Source organism: Vombatus ursinus, unplaced genomic scaffold (genome assembly GCF_900497805.2).
Source record: "Vombatus ursinus unplaced genomic scaffold, bare-nosed wombat genome assembly UNPS02014778.1, whole genome shotgun sequence".
NCBI lineage: Eukaryota > Metazoa > Chordata > Mammalia > Diprotodontia > Vombatidae > Vombatus > Vombatus ursinus.
This window is the reverse complement of record NW_020954556.1, coordinates 6,333,508-6,353,751: the sequence shown is the minus strand read 5'-3', so window position 1 is coordinate 6,353,751 and position 20,244 is coordinate 6,333,508. Positions and strand designations below refer to the sequence as shown.

The 20,244-nt window shown below is 43.9% G+C and overlaps 1 protein-coding gene across 1 annotated transcript in view; it reads right to left on the bottom strand.

The window, feature by feature from the left end:
- ANK1 (ankyrin 1) overlaps window positions 1–20,244 on the bottom strand; it is a 305,273-nt gene that overhangs the window by 17,241 nt on the left and 267,788 nt on the right. Inside the window, exons 30-38 of the mRNA XM_027865204.1 lie at window positions 19,956–20,160; window positions 19,376–19,472; window positions 18,666–18,894; window positions 14,738–14,863; window positions 14,461–14,580; window positions 13,283–13,367; window positions 12,906–12,980; window positions 8,939–9,070; window positions 7,323–7,469 (exon numbers count right to left, since the gene is read on the bottom strand). Of these exons, the coding sequence (XP_027721005.1) occupies window positions 7,323–7,469; window positions 8,939–9,070; window positions 12,906–12,980; window positions 13,283–13,367; window positions 14,461–14,580; window positions 14,738–14,863; window positions 18,666–18,894; window positions 19,376–19,472; window positions 19,956–20,160 (1,216 nt within the window). The remainder of the gene's footprint in view (window positions 1–7,322; window positions 7,470–8,938; window positions 9,071–12,905; window positions 12,981–13,282; window positions 13,368–14,460; window positions 14,581–14,737; window positions 14,864–18,665; window positions 18,895–19,375; window positions 19,473–19,955; window positions 20,161–20,244) is intronic.

The following is a 20,244-nucleotide window of genomic DNA, read 5'->3' as shown; positions in this document are numbered from 1 at the left end:
CTCTCTCTCTCTCTCTCTCTCTCTCTCTCTCTCTCTCTCTCTCTCTCATCTAGGGTAGTGTTCTTCCACTCCACCCTCAGGGTCCCTCCTTCCCTCTCTCCCTCCCAATAGGCTGTAAACGATTCAATTTCACCCCAAGGTCCCAAAGACAGGCCTAGATTGGTACTAGCTAATTCTGGCAACCCCTAAATCTAAGGGGCTGTGAGGACCATCCTGTCTGTTTTTTTTGTTTGTTGGTTGGTTTTGGTATCTCTAAATGTGATTGTCACTTCATTTTCATACCCCTCTATGATTGCCTAACACAAGAGCCTTTGCCAGGTTATTGGTTGCCTGTTGGTGACCCCCTGGATTTCAACAATGATTATGAAACCCATGTAAATGGATGCCAAGTATATGTATACCTTTGTGTTGTATGCAAGTATCAAATATGAATTTAAAGTGCACATATAATTGATTGCTCAGTAGGCATATTATAGATATGTGTATGCTTGAGCACATATATGTAAATGTGAGTACAGGGTATAAAAAGTATGATGCATAATATATATTTACAGTATGTGTATCATATACATATGTATATACATATAAAGTATATATGCATGTATGCACAATGTAGAAATGTATGTGTGGTATTTATGGTGTGTATTTATGACTGCATGTGTAGTTTTATATATTTATGTATATAGATGTGGTATATATTTGGGCATATACAGATGTAGTGTGCATGTATATAATGTAGGAGTGAGGAGCCTAGAAGTGAACACCCCTCTTCATGTCATTGTCCCTGAATACTCATGCTCATTTCTACTTTCAGATTTTTTTATGAAGTCCTCCTTTGACTCTTTTCCTCTCCACACTTATCTAAATCTCACCCATCCTTCAAGTCTTGGATCAAGATGCCTCCTTCAGGAACCCTCATAGGATTTAGAGCTAGAAAGAGCCTTAAAAACCAACTAGTTAAAACTTGTCATTTAGAGACCAGGAAACTGAGGACCAAAGAAGTTATGATTTGCCCAAGGTTACTCCTGTGGTGTGGCAGAACTGACATTTAAATCCAAGTATTCTGACGTCAGATTCTATGCTCTGTTTATTATATTTTACCATCCTTGCAGATTACTTTTCTCATGTCTTACAACACTTGTCTGAATCACAGAATTTGGAGTTAGATCTTAGACTACATTGTATATTATAATTGATTGACTGATACTGTATATTATGTTTTCAAGTTAGCAATTTTGTGCATGTTAGTTTTATTTCCTCAATAGGACTTGGAGCTCCTTGAGGTCAGGGATTATATTTTATCTATACCTCCCACAGCATCTAGTACAGTGCTGACCATAGAAAGATTGCTCAGAAAGTATATTAGAAGTCAGAACTAGGAGCAAGAAGTTAAGAGTTTCAGAGGGTTGCATTATGCGGTCAGTCCTCTATCAAGGGTGGTCTTGAACTTGATCCTATCCCCTCCCAATTTCTCCATCAGATCGCCCCCTCCATCATCTCCACTTTTTCTAGTTTTCAGTTTCTCCCTATCTAATGGTTCCTGTCTTCCTTCCTACAAATATTTCCTATCATTAAAAAGCCCCCACTTGATCAGTCCATCCCTGCTAGCCATCAGCCCATATCTCTCCTTCCTTCCCCTTCTTAGCTAATTGTTGTTGATTCACTTCAGTTTTGTCCAATTCTTCTTGGCCTCATTTGGGTTTTCTTGGCAAAGATCTACAGTGCTTTGCCATTTCCTTCTCCAGTTCATCTGTATGAAGAACTAAGGCAAACAGGGTGAAGGTGACTTGCCCACAGTCACACAGCTAATAAGTGTCTGAGGCTGGGTTTGAACTCGTGAAGATGTGTCTTCCTGATTTCAAGCCCAGTGCTCCACCCACTTCGCCACCTAGCTGCCTCTCTTCTTGGCTATACTCCTTGGTAAAACTAATCATATAAGGTGCCTCTACTTCTCTTCCTCTGACTCTCTTCATAAACCCTCTGCAATCTGGCTCCTGACCTCATCATTCCACACAAACTCCTCTCTCCAAAGTTACCATTGATCTTAATTGCCAGAGCTAATGACCTTTTGTCAGTCCTCATCCTTCTGGATCTTTCTGCAGCCTCTGAGATGTCAATCACCTTCTCTTAGATACTTCCTCCTCTCTAGGTTTTTGTGAGACTTCTCTCCTGGTTCTCCTCTTACCTGTCCGACAGCTTTTCAGCCTCCTTTGCTAGATCTCCACTGGCATCACGCCCACTAACAGTGTGTGTCCCCCAAGGCTCTGTCCCAGGCCCTCTTCTCTTCTCCCTCTACAAAATCTCATTTGATCACCTCATAAGCAACTATCACCTCTATACATAAGATTCTCAGACTTATATATTGAACCCTAATTTCTTTCTTGAGCTCCAGCCTCCCATTGTGGCCTATCTTTTGGATATCTTAAGTTGAGTGTCCCATAGGCATCTCAAACTTGACATGTCTGAAACAGAACGCATATCTTTCTCCTCCCACCAAATTGACCCCCTCTTTCCAATTTGCCTGCTATTGTTATTAAAGTCAACACCACTCTCCCAGTCATCCAGACATGTAAACTTGGTATCAGCCTCATCTCTTCACTTGGATTCACCCCATATATCTACTCTGTGATCAAATCTTGTTGTTTCTACCTGATTTACCTCTCGTTTCTCTCCACTCACCCAGCTGCCCTGCCTTGTACCAGCCCTCATCGCTTCACACCTGGACTATTTTAATAGCCTTCTGCTTGGTCTCTCTGCCTGGAGTCTCTCTCCACTCCGATCCATTTTCCACTCAGCTGCCAAAGTGATTTCCTAACATGGCAGGGCTGACCATGTCATACCCCTACTTAATAAACTCTAGTGGTTCTCCATTGCCTCCAGGATCAAATATAAAATGCTCTTGTCATTTAAAGACCTTACAAACTGGTACCTTTCCAATCTCCTTACCTTTCACTCCACGTGCTCTATCGTCCAATGTTACCAGTCTCCTCGCTGTTCTTCACACAAGATTCTCCATCTCCCAATTCTATTGGCTATCCCCCATGCCTGGAACGCTCTCCCTCCTCAGCTCCTGGCTTCTCTAGCTTCTTTCAAGACTCAGCTGACATCCTTCCTTAGGCAGCAGGTCTTTGTCAGTATCCCCACTTCCTATGACTAGTACCATTTACACTGCATTATATTGTGTATGCACATAGTTATCTGCATGTTGCCTCCCCCCTTAGACTGTGAGCTCCTGGAGGGAAAGGATCATGTTTTTGCCTTTCTTTGTATCTCTAGCACTTGGCACAGCACCTGGCACATAATAGGTGCTTAATAAATGTGTGTTTGGCTAAATGATATGCAAACAATCTGTCTTGAAAAACCTCCGCTATCATTAAAGCAAAGAAATGGATCTACCAAAGTAGCAAATAGAACTAATACATGTTTGTATTTATGCGCTTATATATCTATGTTTGTGAGTCAGTTTTGGTTTTTTTTGGGGGGGGCAGAGTGGGATGGTAGAGAAAGGGCTAATTATTTGGAATTATTAGCAATTTTTTATTCATTTTCTTTGAAAGATTACATATGAAACCCCTAATATCTACAAATGGCCCCAAGGCCTCTAGTTCAAATTGTGACTCTTTGTATTTTTTTTCCTTTTGTTAATTAAAAAAATTACGTGCATTTGAAAGGGAAGCAAATTGTATTTTTCCTCAATGTCCCTTTATCTCCCTCACATCCTATTGTGAATGGCAAGAAGAGTCTGTGTGGGAAGGAAGCCTGAGCAACCCTTCTTAGCTAGCCAGACTCTAAAGGAAGACAGGACTGACCTGCCATTATCATCTAGCACCACTCGCTCCCCAGCCCAAATTCATGTTCAAGACTTAGACACAGCTTAGAGAGGCAGCCTGGCAAAGGCACAGAGGGAACAGATGCAAAGATGGCAGTTATCAATTAAAGAGGGCAGGCCTGGCACTAGCACAAATAAGCACATGGTGATGCTCATGTAGTTCCAAGGGCAAGCTTCCCTTTGGAAACTACTAAGCCTCAAGATGAAGAAACTGGTGGAGACTGCTCGGTTCCAGCTCTTCTCCTCCTCCCCCACCCCCACTCCCAATCAGGCTTGGGATCCTTCCCCTTAACTGGGAGGAGACCCAGATATGGAGGATGCCTGCCTGAAGAGAAGAAAGGGCAGGGAAAACACACGGGTTATTCCTTGTTGTTGTTTTTTAATCTGCTTCTGATTGGGCAGTAAGGTCAAGGTCTCAGAACAATGAATGGCAGCCGGGAAGGGGAGGGGGCAGCTGGGTATCCATGTGGCAGCCTGTGGAGAGGTGAGTCTGGCTTTGGAGAGAGACATTGTGAGGAACTGCTCTGAGCTATGTTCACACGTGGTTGCTGTCCAGTGCTCATAAACTGCCAAGGACTTCAGGGGCTCCCATGCTCATAGCTCTTAGAAACTTTGGGGACCAAACATGAGGTCAATCAGCTGTTTGGTTTTGGTTTTGGTTTCCTATTCTGGCTTAAAAAGGGACGGCAACACTGAAATGGGGAGATGGATGATATGAGCTGTTCTTTGTTGAATAACAGGGCTGGGCGCCTGTAAGCATCTTCCTGCCTCTTAGCTCATCTCTGAACCTTAGGACAGCATGAATGACCCTCTGCTTCATCAGTCCCTCTCTGTTGCTCTGTAGTTCACAGTTCAATATTAGATTCTACACTGTCTTATGGGTTTTGTGTGTGTACACATGTGTATGTGTGTGTATAAACCTAATTTCCCCAACCTTCTTGTGAGATTCCCCAAGGGAGGGGGGATTGCCTTATATTTCTTCTGTATCGCTATAGAACAAAGACCAATCCTGGGCACATAGTAGGAGCCCAATAAATCTTTAGTCAACTTGAATCAATTGGAAAGTTTAAATGTAGTAGGCACATTTTAAAAGCCAGCACGAGTGCCAGGCCAGCTGGTAGGAAGGTAGAGGTGTTTGCCAACATGATTAACTTGGATTTTCCAAAATTTCCAGTACTCATTTCTGAGCTTCTGCCTCAAGTCACAATTTTCTCATTGCAAGTGAGTGGAAAGATGAGTTCTGTTTTAAACATGTCAAGTTTCAGATGCCTATGGGACACCCAACTTAAGATATCCAAAAGATAGGCCATGATGTGAGGCTAGAACTCAAGAAAGAAATTAGGGTTCAATATATAAGTCTGGGAATGATATGCATAGAGATTTAAAAGCTTCCTAAACTCCTGGGGGTCTCTGCAGCATTCAAGACAGCATTCAAGACAGACTCTCCATGAAAAGGGGCTTGTAGTCCCATTGAAACTTGGCCCTCTCTAAGAGTTTAAGCCACAGGACACCTAGAAGTACACACACACACACACACACACACACACACACACACACACACACACCGCCAGGCACTCAACCATGAGACAGGGTGTTGGGAGGAGGGGAGAGGGTTAGGAGGTCTTCATGACATGCATCTGCTGGAGGCTGGTGGTGGTTCTGGTACACTTGGCTGAGGTGGAGACAGTGGAGACAGGCAGTGCAAAAGGATGAGCAAACTAGAGGTCAAGATGAGGTCAGAGGCAGAAGAGAAAGGTGACAGGAAGTGATCGACATAGGATGTGGCCTGTATCTGGCGGCACTAGATGGCATGTTTCAGGATACACAGAACACAGAAGAGAGAAAAGTGTGAGGGGCTCGGCATGCAGAGACTCCAGCTGGCTCGGGGCCAGGCAGGCCTCCCTGGGGGTAGGGGGCCGCAGCTGTTCCAACAGCATTCCCTTCTTTGGGGGTGCCCCATGCCCGATCCCTGCTCCCCAGTGACTCCATCCCCACTGACTGAAGGCACGGTGTAGATGCATGCCTCATGCCTCCCTGTACCGTTTAGATATCTGCAGCCCCTAGAAGATTGTTATAATCAGGTATTGGGAAAATAAATGCCAAGTTAGGCTTTCTAGGGTAGGATCTCAGATCACAGGATTTAGAGTTGGAAGAGACCTTTAAAAACCAGATAGTCCAGCCTCTTCATTTTACAATTGGGGGAAACTGAGGCCTAGTGATCTGCTCAAGGTCAGGCAGTTAAGTGTTGGCACTGGAATTTGACCTTGAGTATTCTGCTACACGAGGCCATTGCATTCTTTTTTTTTTTTTTTTTTTAAGAATTAAAAGGCATGAATGTCAATCCAGGGGCTATGACTTTGTGTAATATCCCAGAGTTAGTTAATTATAGAATCAGAGATTTAGAGTTGGAAGGGACCTTAGAGGACATCTAATCCAACCCCCTTATTTTTTAGATGAGGAAATTGAGGCCCAGAGAGGTTACATGAACTTGTCCATGGTCATATAGGTTGTAAGTAGCAGGGCCGGGATTTGAACCCAGGTTTTCTGACTCCAAAACCAGTATTCTTTCCACTGTACCATGTAGTGGTTGCAGAGGGACTAGAATCAGTTACACCAAGATAGCATTGCGACTGGTGTCCTTAATTACCTTTAGTTAAGGAATGAGGTTGAGGGTTGAGCCCAAGCCCAATGTGCCCCTACCCAATCTTTCTTTCTACTGGCTCCTACTTTTTCAAGGACAAGGCAAGACCTTTCAGCTGCCTGGAAAAATCCCTTATGTCCTCCATCAATAGGAGAAGCAAGTAGGAGACAGAGGTCAGTGTCTTCCTCTGGCTCCCTTTCCTTAGGCCAGGTTATTGGAGGGTCCATGACATGCGGAACCACATTAGAATGAGAGGAGGTGAGAGAAATGGGGGTTAGAAAAAGGAAGGAGGAAGAGCTAAGAGAGAGAGAGAGAAAGAGAGAGATTTGACTTTGGAAAAATAAGTGAAGGTCTTGATCTCACAGAGGCAGTCACAAAAGGAAGGGATTTGGCATCCACAACCAGCCAGGCAGCCTTTGCTAAAGAGACAATGCTCCAAAGCCCTTCCCTAGCGGGAATTTAAAATTATTCAATGTTAGGGCTGGAAAGACCTTGAAAAATATCTAATCCAAAGCCCTGATTTTACCATGAGATCAACTGGGACCTTGAGAACTAAGTAGCCCCACGGTCATGTGTACCCCTCATGATGGCGGAACAGGGACCAGAAACCAGGTCGAGTCTAAAGCGCTCTGTTTAGGGGGCACTGCCCTTCATAGAAAGGACTTAAAGCCTACAGTTGGCCTCTCTCTCCTTCAGCCTTGCTCTCGCCCAGGCCTCCCTCTACACCAAGTCTTAGACTAGAGGAGCTAACCCACCCTCCCTTTTGGAACACAGTTGACTTCCAAAGAACTGGGACTTCCCACAGCAGATCCTTATAGGCAGAGCCCAGGTTTGGTGACCAGCAAAACTCACCATTCATCTGGGATGGTGATAAAGAGTAGTCTCGGTCTGGATACCGCCTGTCCGGTTTCAGGCTTCTACTCTGCCGGCCAGAACCTTCTAACATGTTCACGATCTCACTCCGGTCAATGTTCCTCAGGGCCGTGTAAAGATTTTCCACTGTCAGAGAAGAAAAAAAGAATCAGCCATTACGTGAAAGAACACTCACTGGGAAACATGCCTATATTTAGGCTAGCAAAGGAGACTGTTGGAGGTTTGACAATCATTTTGGGGGTGTTTGTATAGGGCGTGGGGAGACATGGAAAAAGAAGAGATGGCTTATTTTCTCAGAAGGGAGAAACACCCCCTGTCAGAATCTGGAACAACTCTCTCTCCAGAGAGTAGCTTTTCACACTTTGGCAGATTACAACCCCTCCTACCCCCCCCAACAACTGCTTCAAAACAGTCTCTGGAAGTGGGTAGATTTCATGGAACAGCTTCTCAGTGACTAGGAAAAGGAAAGGATTCCCTTGGAAATTGTCTTCCCCAGGAAGCTGAGTAGAAATGGCAAACATGAATGACCACATGCTCCATCCTGGGTTTTTAAGGATGGATGTGTGGAGTTGACTAAGAGCAAAGAGATCTCTCAATGAATTAATACGTAAGCACAGACTCCTCTCTCCCTGTGATGAAGGAGGAGTGCCTATCCCATCGCTGATTGTTCTTGCAGGAGTGAGATCCAACTGGTTCTGAAGCTCAGTTTCAAAGAGCTCCAGTCATTTTTGAGTCCCCTCACTGAATATTTTGGTGCATTTTAAATTTTATTAACAAAGAGAGATTCTGGGACTAAGATTCTCCATTTCCTTAGCAGGATTCCCTGGCAATCTGATACAAATTATTTTGTCCTAATCACTGGGCAAAAGACCCTCCTTCTTTCCTTACCCACAGATCTAGTGACATCACACCCCTTTTCAGTGGCTCTCCTTTGCCTACCACGTAAAGTTATCTTGGCATTCAAGGCTTTCCACAATCTTGGCATACAAGGCCACCTAATCTCTGGGAAGTCTTATATCCTTAGTTTCTTCCCTTCTGTGTTCACCAGTATACACTTTACAATTCCTTCCCTTTTGTGCCTTGGTCCATGACATTCCTTCTGCTTAGAATATCCTTCTTTCCCTTTCAGGCCCATTAAATTCCTACCCCTCCTTTAAATTTCAATGCCTATGACATCTTCTTCATCTTCATCTTTTCTGATCTCCCTGGTTGTTAATGATTTTGCCCCCCTTAGACCTCACATAGCACCTTTTGCCTATTTCCAATGCACTTATCATGCATTATTTTGTATTCTACTTATCATATCCCCTTGCTAGAGTGGATGCTCCATGAGGGCAGGTATCATGTGTTCTCCAAACTTAGTATCTAACGCAGAGGTCACTTAAAATAATATTTGTTGAATCTCAATGAAATCAAGATGTGTGTGTGTGTGTGTCTGTGTGTGTATGTGTGTATTTAAATTTACTGAAAGACTTAACATCACTGATAGAGCTTATGGCAAGAACAACCCAAACTCAGGGTAAGGATAATTTCTGCTTCTAAAACCTGGGGTAACCTTTGGAAAAGGAAGATTTCTTTAGCCCAGGGATACTGACTCTTGGCATTTTTGCCTTCACGGATGACCCAGAGGTTCAACAGGGCTGAGCTCTGCTCCAACAAGGAGTTGGGGTTCTCCACACGTATCCTGTTGATATCCTCCACGCCAAACTGCAACTCGCGAGCCAATTCTGCAAAAGAAGCCCCCGAATCATATGAGCAGAGCAAGAGGTTCCCACCAGCCCACGGGGCACCTCACCATGACCAGGAAACCAAAGAAGAGGTCTCCCTTTGTTTCTTATGATCTGAGATCCAGACCTGGAAGAGACCTTGGAGATCATTTAATCCAATTCCTTCCTCTGGCAGATGAGGAAACCGAGGGAGGTTAAGTGACCTGTCCAAAGTCACACAAGGTAGTAAGTGAAGGAGCCAGGATCCCAAGCCTAGGGCCTCTGATGCCAAATCCAACCTTCTGCCTCCTGCCATCACACTGTATCACGTTGGCTTTGTAATTTTTTATCGAAAGGCAGTCACTGAGATGGGGATTTACAACGTCCATGTCTCCCTCTCTTCTTCTTCTTCTTTTTAAAAAATTTGTTAAGCAATGGGGTTAAGTGACTTGCCCAGGGTCACACAGCTACTGAGTGTTATATGTCTGAGGACACATTTGAACTCAGGTCCTCCTGACTCCAGGGCCAGTGCTCTATCCACTGCACCACCTAGCTGCCCCTCCCTCTCTTCTTAATTGTATAGTATGTTACTGATGGAAAGAGAGCTTAGAGATCATCTGGTCTAACACCCTCATTTTATAGGAAATGAAACTCTGCTTAATTGTACAGTATGTTACAGTTGGAAAGATAACTTAGAGATCATCTGGTCTAACACCCTCATGTTACAGGAAATGAAGCTGGGTCACAAAGAGAGAAGTGACTTTAAGAGGAGTGTTGGTACAATTGGAAGAAGCACTGGGTTAGATGAGAGGGTCTGAAGACCTGGCTTTGATGACCAGCTGTGTGACCTGGCAAAGAACTCCAGCTCTCCAAAACATATCTTCACTCATGAAATGGGGAGACTAACACTTGGAATATCAACTTCGTTGAGTTGTTCCGAAGATCAAGTGGAATAATATATGTAACATATATAAATACATATATATTCACACAATACATGATGTACATATAAATAAATAAAATATGAGGATTTAATATGTGTTTAATATGGTATAATATAGTATATATGTTATATGCAATGTGTAATATACTCTATACTATATGTATATGTGCATATGATAAGCATATACATGTATAATATACAATACGTTATATTGTAATAGGTAACATTATATAATATATATATTATAGGCTATATGTAATATATATAAATATGCTATGCTACATATGTATGTGTATAGTATACTATATATGGTATGTATTATATATATCATTATATAATATTGTATTATTGTATAGAATATTGTATGTATGTGTGTATGATATATTATGTATAATTAATATATAATATATATTTATATATGGTATGTATAATATACTATATATGTATAAAATACTATATATGTAATATACTATGTATATATAATATTCTACCTATGTAAAATAAGCTATATACTATATGTATATGATATAGCACATGTGTGCATATTATATAGAGTATATGTATATATGTGTGTAATATACTATATGTAATATATGTATGTGTAATGTATTATCTATCTATTGGTCTAGACCTGTGATTTCATTGGTGTAGGGAACTCACTGGGAGGAAAATCCCTTTACCAATGCCAAACAGTGCCTACAATTTAGAGAGTCTTAGAGAGTCGCCTGGGGCATTAAGAGATTAGGTAACTTGTCCAGGGTCACTCAGCCAATGTGTCAGGCTTGAACAAAGGTCTTCCCAAATTTGAGACCATCTCTTTTCCACTATACCATTCTACCTCTCTCTCTTCAAAAATATGTACACATGCAAGTGATATATATTTTATACATATGTATTATATAATTCAATATAACATGTATTATACAACACACACCACAAATACACATATAACACAATACAGACATATATGACATGTACATATATAACATAAATGTGTATTATATTACTATGTACTCTTTTTACCTAAGATCACATAGACGGTAGCAGAGCCACACTAGACCTTAGCTTCTTTAACTCTGAGACCTGTGACCTTTCCGCCAGGCTATACGGCCTTTCACTCATCTTGCCACACAAAATCTATTATTAAGAAAAAAAAAACTAACAAACAAACCCCCCCAAAACCCACCCAACCTATAAACACTTAGATAAAGCTCTATTTCTGTATTTACATTTCCTCAGGGGAAAGATTTTATTTGCATTTAAAACGAAAATGTAAAGGTACCAACTCTATTTTTTATTTCTGGTTCTTATAAGTGCTTTGAGAGGGAGAAGAGTATTAAAGTCTCATTTCAAGGATGAGGAAGCTGGGGGAAGAGACAAAGGAAACACAGTGAGAGAGAAAATGAGATTAAAGAAGGGGGAGAGAGTAAGAAGGAAAAGAATAAGAAAAAGAACATAAGAGATAATGAGAAGATACAGGAAGACAAGGGAGAGAGAGAAAAAGATAGGATGGTGGCCAATAGAAGGGGAAAGAATAAGAAACAGAGAGAACAGAAAAGAGAGCAAATGAGAGAAAAAAGAGTAAGAGGTAGAGAGAATGAGAGGGAAAAGAGGGAAAGAGAAGAAAGGAAACAGGGAGATAGAATTAGAGGGGAAAAGAGAAAGAGAGAAATAAATGACAGATAAAGAGCGGACAGACAGAGGAAAGAGAAACAGGTAAGGAGGGAGGGAGGGGAGATGGGGGATAGAAAGGGAGAGGGAAGGGAGAGAGAGAGAGAGAGAAAGAGAAAGAGACATACAGGAGACAGACAGACAGAGAGACAGAGAGAGGGAGACAGAGAGAGAGGAGAGAGGGAGAGATACAGAGAAAGAGTGAGAGGCAGTGGATGAATTAAGATTTAAAGGATGGACATCTTCTGAGTTTCCAGGCCACTGGTCTTGCCTTTCAATGGGCTCTTCTAAAGCTTTCTTTGAAGGTGACTGGTCAAAGAGCTCCCCATCATATGAAGGATTAAGAAGTAAAACAGAGAAACAAATTCCAGTGTCCAGTGTGAGAAAAACATCTCCTTCTGGTCACCTCATTCAACCGGATGAAGACTGGCCCCACTCTATGCAGATACCAGTTACCTCTAAAGGTCATTAATGCAAATCCTGGAGAATCCCCTGACATTCAAGTCACCATTTCAAAAGGCTAATTTCCTGTAGTTGCCAGGGTACCGAACTGCAGTCAAGGGTCCTGACTCTGCTATTAGCTAAAAGCATGACCTTTGGAGAACCATCCCATATCTATGGGCCTCAATTTCTTCATCTGTAATGACTACCTTGTCCCTCCCAGCTCTCAGCTCCTATGATGATACAGTCACAAATCCAATAGAACTACTTTCTTTCTCTCTGTATTACTATCTGTCATTTATTTCTCTCTCTATTTTTCCCTCTAGGGATCTAGGTGGCACAGTGGATAGAGTGCCACGGCACCTGGAGTCAGGAAGATTCGTATTCTTGAGTTCAAATCCAGCCTCAGACACTTTCTAGCTGTGTGACCATGGCTAAGTCATTTAACCCTGTTTGCCTCAGTTTCCTCATCTGTAAAATGAGCTGGAGAAGGAAATGGCAAACCACTCCAGTATCTTTGCCAAGAAAACCACAAGTAGGGCCACAACGAGTTGAACATGACTGAGAAACGACTGAACAACAACAAACTTTTCCTGTCTGATTCTATCTCCCGGCCTCCTTTCTTTCCCTTCTTCCCCATGCCCTTCACCCCCTCCAAAAAAAGGGCGCCGTAAGGGCCCCTCAGGCAATAATTGCAACCATGTTTGCAGTACACTACATGATCAACCACCTTATGAGGAACTGGGTACAAAACACAGTACAGGAAGACTAAAATGGCGCCAGTTTCTTTCTCTGACTTACCTGCCCAGCTGAGGCTGAGGTGCTCTGATATAATAGCCATTTTCATATCTGCCCTGTCTGTCCCGCTAAGAGAACCTGGAAAGAAAGCATGAGATTTCATTTGGTCACTGTCACTGTCGAGCATAGGTGGGCTATGTCTGAAAAGTGACCAGGCAATGGCTGGCATGGTGCTAGGCACAGGGCAAGAGCTTAATCAGTAGATTAGTCAAGCCAGGAAGTGCCAAGTTCAGACCAAGTTAAAATGGCGCATGGTTACAGGGGTAGCGGTCTGCATGAGTCTCCATGAGGGGTCAGGAAAATAATCTAATTAACAGCCTTTCTGGAATGCTGGGGGAGGGGGAGGGGAGACACGCAGAACATCACACTGAAGTTCATACCAAGGGTTGTTTCACCGAGGAGGCTGTATCTTTCCCTCAAGGCCAGAGGAGTTAAAGTCCTTCTCCTATCATCAGCTCCACTTCCCTGTAGAAAAAGAAGAAAAGGTGGTACCAGATTTTTTTTTTCTTTATCAGGGCTGACCATGCTACCCCATCTTCAAAAGCCTTACACAATTTAGGACTCAAAAGACTAATGTCTAAAGGCTATGTCTTACCTCTTCATTTTTTTTTTTTTGAGGCAATTGGGGTTAAGTGACTTGCCCAGGGCCCCATAGCTAGTAAGTGGCTGAGGCTGGATTTGAGCTCACATCTTCCTAACTCCATCCAGGGCTTGTGCTCTATTCACTGTGCCACCTAGCTGCCTCTAAACTCTTCATTTTTACCAATAAGGAAACTGAGTCCCAGAGAGGTAAAGGTCATGGAATTAGTAACTAACAGAGCCAAGATTCAAAATCAAGTCCTCTGTGCTTCCAAGGGAAAGAGCAGTATAGTGGATAGGGTGTTACACTTGGAATCAGGAAGAACTGGGTTTGAATACAACCTTGGACGCTGACTAGCTGTGTGACTGTGGTCAAGGAACCTTTCTGGCCCTCAGTTCCACCATCTGTAAAATGAGGGGTGGGTCTAATTTTAGGTATAGGTTGGACCTAGATGACCTCTGAACTCCCTTTGAACTTTGAGATCTTCTGATTATTTTGGGGTTCAGGGCCTGTGTGAGTTTGTGTTGAGGCTCTGAAACACTAGGATGTGAACGATGGTCCAGAGCCCCATGATCCTTCTCTCTCCAGGTCTGGCACCACAGGAAGAAGGGCTATAAAGCACCAGAAGGTAACTGTATTTTTTTTTTAATGGAACCATAGAGAACGCAGTGGGAGTTCCCATTCCTCGTCTTATCATGCCCTTCCCATGGCTGTGGCCAAGGTTGGCTGCATTTGCAGAAAGAAGTAGACTATGCTCTCCCTGTCAGGTTGCAGGTGACTGGCTCTGAGAGGAGAGAAATACCTGATTGTATCTTTGAGAATTCAAAGGCTGTTTTTCTATATTAGGAAACAGTACCAAGTGACCAAGTCAGAAATATAGAAGACTTAGGACTACAGCAGGCCTCCTGCCCTTGACAAAGGCATTCCTGGTCTCCTGACCTAGCAAGGAGATGCCAGGAGCAGAGTGGCGTGGCTTACCTTGGTGCATGGGGGCATTGTGATGTTCAAGTGGCAGAGGATATGTTGAGAATCCTCATATTTCATAGCCTTTCGCAGAAATGACAGAGATCCTCCTGCTTCTCGACTGCTGTCCCTCACCTGAAGGGAACGACAGAGAAGGACTCAGGGGATTCCCGTAGACAGGGCTCTGGGTTGTCTGTCTGTTTACCATTTCAGTGTCTGGCTGGCTCATAGACTTCTCCATCCCCTCTCCCCTGAAGAGCCACAAGCAGAGGACCCACAAGCTCGTCCGCACCTTCACAGGTATGGCAAGACGGTTTTCACGAAAGGACTGGAAGTGAAAACTTCTCTGCTGAGCAGCCTTTTTGACAGGTACCAGGTTCCCAGAGAGCTCTGCAAAGAGAGGCATTCCTTCCAAAACCTACAGGAAGGGAGAACATAAGGCAACAGAACATGTCAGAAAGAATCCCCACATAGCTACCCTTCCTTTGATTGGATTCGATTCACCAAGGATTTGTTAAATGTCTATGTGCATAATAACAGTTATATATAATACAACACATATTTTGTTATATCATATAATAATAATTATTCTTTTTAAACCAGGCCTGTGATTCCATCAGCATTGGGAGCTTCCTTTACAATATAGATTAGCATTTTTTTTCCTGGTAATTTACAGTCTTAGAGTGTTTCCTGGTAGCCCTGAAAAAGTAAGTGATTTGCCCAGGGTTGGACAGACAATATGTGTCAGAAGCAGGACTTGAACCCAGGTCTTCCTGATTCGAAAGCCAGCTAACTACCCACTATGCAATGCTGCCTCTAAAAATGTAAAATACTACAACTTTTTTGGGGGGGTGGGTCATGGAGGATTAAGACAGGTCTCTTGTAGAAGGGAGCAACTGAATTGAGCCTAGAAGGAAAACGGGATTCCCAGAGGTGGAAGTGAGGAGGGAGGGCATTCCAGGCTTGGGAAGAGCAAAATGGCCAGGTTGGAACGCAGACCACGTAGGAGCCAGAGGATAGTGTGAATCAGAGTGGAAAAAAAGGCCAGAGCCAGATTGTGAAGGGTTCAATCAATATACTGGAGGATTTTACATTTTTCCACGGTCCTTTCTATCATCTAGAGGATTCACTGTCTCCTAGAGGCCCCAGGAAGCCTCGGAAACTTCTTGAGCCAGTGAGTGGCAGAGTCAGACCGGCTCTTTAGGTTCATCAATTTGGCTGATGCTGGAAGACGGATTAGATAGGGGAGGGGACTGGAAGCAGAGAGAATTAGGAAGTGATTGCAATACTCTGGGGAACAGGTGATGAGGTCCAGAACTGGATCATTCATCTCTCTTTTCCTCTGGGCTATTTTTTTTTAAACTGGGGAAGGTTATTTCTGCTATCATGATGAACAGGGAGGGTGGCTCAGAGAAGAATCCTTAGGAATTCCTATGACCTTTATCAGAATAATTATCACTGTAGCTTAACATTTGGCAGTAATGACATAGTACAGATATAACATGGTATTGGCAAACTGCCTTTTAATGTTCAGTGTAGCCATGAGGAGAACTGCATGTCCCCTTGATACTCTGTTCTGGCTGCTTTGTAGGGTATCCCGGGGCAAGGGAAAAGAATAGGCTTTTATATAGTGTCAATTACACTGTGCTAAGTCAGGACTTTTACAAATATAATCTCATTGGATTTTCATAACAGCCTTCTTAGGAAGGTGCTATAATTATCCCCATTCTACAGATGAAGAAACTGAGGCAGACAACGGATAAGTGACTTGCCCAAGCTCCCACAGTTAAAAAGTGTCTGAGTCTGGAATTTGAGCTCAGATCTTCTTGATTCCGTACCTTGCACTCTATCTACTGTGCCTTTTAGCTTGCCCTCAGGTACCATGGGGTACAGATTGAAGTCAGAATAAAATCCAAAGTGAGTAATCAGGCTAAGTAATACTGGATTAGTGAAATAAGGGAAGGCTGAGCTCTCCTTCAGACTTCACTGGTTTTCCCTCCAGGTGAGTAAATACCTGGCTAAATCATAGGCTGTTCAATGGGGGCTGGCAGAATTTCCCACCTTAAGCTTTTCAGGGAGGTGCTAAAAATTCGAGGAGATCCGAGGCCCTTCTTCCCCTCTCTCTCATCACTAGCTGCAGCCTTCACTTGAGGTGACATAATAAGACTTGGGGAAGGAGTGGGGAGGTGTTAGATGGCTTGGAAGTGATCAAGCAGGAGGCAGATGGGTTGGGCAAAGAGGATATGAAATTGAGGACCAGAGGTGGGGAGTTTTCTGTTCCTGGGATGCTCTGGCTGGAACAGAATTCTTTCTCTTTAATTTTTTTTAAGACCCCTGGAACCTGGGGTCAGATAGCCCTCCCATCCCATACCTTGTCCTTGCATCACTCCTTTTCAGTTGGCTTTCTTGAGGTCCTTGGAATAATTTTAACAGACCTCCAACTTCAGGACCGATCTGACCCCCTGGAGAAGCACACTTCCTGTGTACTTATTTTATTTGAAGACGTATTTGGTGAGAATTTTACTAGAGCTAAAGTTCCCCATGCAAAGACTTTGTCCAATGAAATTGGCATGTTTGCTTTGCAGTTAACATTACTCCCAAAGTAACCAATGGGTATTTTCATCTTGCTTGTTCTTTACACAGTTTCCAAAGGAAAAATGTGCAGGGGATTTATTGGGCACAGTTGGCCAGGATACCCCTTTGCCAAGGTCAAAAGATCTCTAGTGCCAGAGATAACTGGAAAATTTGGGAGAGAGAGATCTTGTTAACACATTGACCCATCTTATACTTCATACAAAGGACTGAAAGAATGGTAATACACCTCACCTAGAGTAACAGCAATGCCTGGCATTTGTAGAGTGATTTCAACTTTTCAAAGGATTTTCCACATCTCATATTAAGCTATCCTCACAGTCCTTCAGTGAGATGAGGAGAGCGACGCCCTGGAGTCACTCAACTAGTAAGTGGCAGAGCCCACATTGCAACCCCCGTACTCTAGCTGTTAATTACTTCCCTATCAGTGGGGGGTCCCACAGCCAATGGTCCCACACTATGGATCCTGAGGCTCTGTGATGTCTGCTATCCTGCAGCAAGTAGCCTCAAATGGCAAAGACCAGAGGTGCTAACAGGACACAACCTCCTGATCCCAGATCACCATTTATTCCCATCATTTACTCAGCTCTCTCTACTGCTTCTGCTCCAGAGGAGAACCAAAGCATAGACTTGAGAGCTAGAAGGGACCTAGAGGGTCTCTACATCCAAGCCCTCCTTTTACAGAAACTGAGGTCCAGAGAAAAGTGATGGTCACACTGGTGCTAAGTGGCAAAGCTGGAATCACACACTTACTAGCTGTGTGATGCTAGGCAAATCACTTCATCTTTCTCAGACTTGGTTTTTCTCATCTGTAAAATGGGGATAACAATAATGCTTTCCCATGAGGATCAAACAAAATAGCATATGTAAAGTGCTTTGTAAATCTTAAAGCTCTGTGAATTTTTTGTTGTTGTTGTTGTTCAGTCATTTTTTTTCAGTTGCATCTGACTCTCCATGACCCCATTTGGAGTTTTCTTGGCAAAGATACTGGAGTGGTTTGCCATTTCCTTCTCCAGCTCATTTTACAGATGAGAAAACTGAGGCAAACAGGGTTAAGTGACTTGCCCAGGGTCACACAGCTAGTAAGTGTCTGAGGCCAGATTTGAATTCAGGAAGAGGAGTCTTCCTGACTCCAAGGCTGGCACTCTACCCACTGTGCCATCTAGCTGCCACGTAACATTTTAACTACTATTATTATTATTTTCCCATTGTGCCACTAACCTTTCATCACTTAACACAGGGTAAGACCACCACCATAGGAATATAGACCACAGCTCAGGTCCCAAGTTGTATAAACAGTTGGTGCCATTTTTAATGAACACACACACACGCGCGCACACACACAAATAAAGAAATGTGTGTATGTTTGCCTTTCAAAGAGACATCATTTGAGAAGTGGTATCCTTCGTTTAGGAGCATATGGCATTTCCCTTTGCCCACACCCAAACAGCCCAAATTTCTCAATGAGGGAGCTGAAGAGACATGAGTTAAGACTCCCACCCGCTTTAAGGGACTGGAGTTTGCTAAGTCCCCGGGCTCCCTTATCCCCGCTGTGGATGCTCTCTCAGAACAGCAGCCCTGGGGGCAGAGAAGGGGTGAGGGGCGATGCCCCCGGCAGCACTGGGTACCTCAATGTCTCTGCTCCGGGCTACTTCAGTAAAGTTTTCATGCTGCTCTAAGGTCTTGTCTACTTTGTCATCCGTCATGCAGTAGCAGCGTAGCCGTCCCTCTCTTGCATCGTTCATCTTGGCAAACACCACAAACTTGGCCATGTACGGCACGGCGATCAGCTCCTTGTACAGAAGCGTGGCAAAGTCCACAGCCTCAGCTGTCCGTGGGCAATCAGACAACCAAAACCTAAGGAGCAAGTGCAGCTTTTCAGGCGGGACCAGCCCCCCACCCCACTCCAAACTCAGAGGGTCGCAGGTGATGAAGAGTCAGACTCAAGTCATATATGAAGAAAACCTTGTTGCTTCTTTAGGGAGAAGAGGCAAAATAAGGAGGAGATAGATAGCGAGAGACCCGGCAGGTCAGGTCAGGTCAAGAGGTCAGCAACCCCACATCTAGGCTGAAGGAGAAAGCAGCTTAGCTGGTATATGTGGGACCAGGATCGTAGATTTAGGTCTGGAAGGAACCTTTGATGTCATCTAGCCCAACCTCTCGTTTTACAGATAAGAAAACTGAGTTTCAGAGACTTGCTCAGAGTCACCATCGGTGAATAGCAAAGTTGAGATTTGAACCCAAGTCCTGTTCTCCTTCCATGATACTAGATGAGATATGCTTATAATGAGAGAATGAGACCCATTCCTTCCCATCCCTTGCTCCCAACCCAACTCACCTTGCAGATACATTGGTGGTGAAGTTGGCACACTCATTGGCGTAGACCAACTTGGTAGTTCCTGTAATATCTTCCCACTGGGCTTCTGCTATTCCTCCTGCAATGTTAGCAGAGAAATGATGAGGCTTAGGGACATCCTACCAGCACCTGAACCCCTACAGAAGGCCACTTCACAGGGCCCCTGCACTCCCCTTGAATTTACAAGAAATCTAGGAACCAAACATACAAGGACAAAGATGGATAGGTCTACATGAAGCTCTCCTTGGCTCTCTAAACAAAGGCTTTTTCCTATCATGCCCTCCCTCTCTAGCACCCCCTCCCCCTTCTGCCCTTCAGATTAGAGACCCAGACACTGAAGAATGGATCTGAAGCTAAGCTCATCATCCCTACACACCTCCTTCCAAGAACAAATCACCATGAGTGAAGTCAACACACTGTGAGGTGAACAGTTATGAAAGGAGGGGAACGTGGTCTCCGCCCGTACGTATTCCCACCTGGCTGCTTCTGCAGGAGCTGCTATGGCAGAGGCAAAGTTTATTGCAGGAGGAAACGGGGACAGAGGCAGGAGGGCATCTCTCACCAATGACACTGCAGAGGAGGCGGAGACTTGTGGTGTCCCCTTCCCCGCTGTCCCGGGGATTGTCTTTCCAAGAGGGGGGTAGAGGGATCCGCAGCCCTATGGGCCGGTGGAACTTCCTCCGCCGGGGTTCCACAGTCACAATTGGGCTGAATGTTGCCTGGTTGCCCAAAAGCTTGGTGACTAGTTCATCTGGCACAGGTTGAGCCTAGGGAACATGAATGGGAGGTAACTTGGTGCTTGATAAGGGGATAACTGTGGTCACGTTGCTTCAACTACTACACTTTCTGGG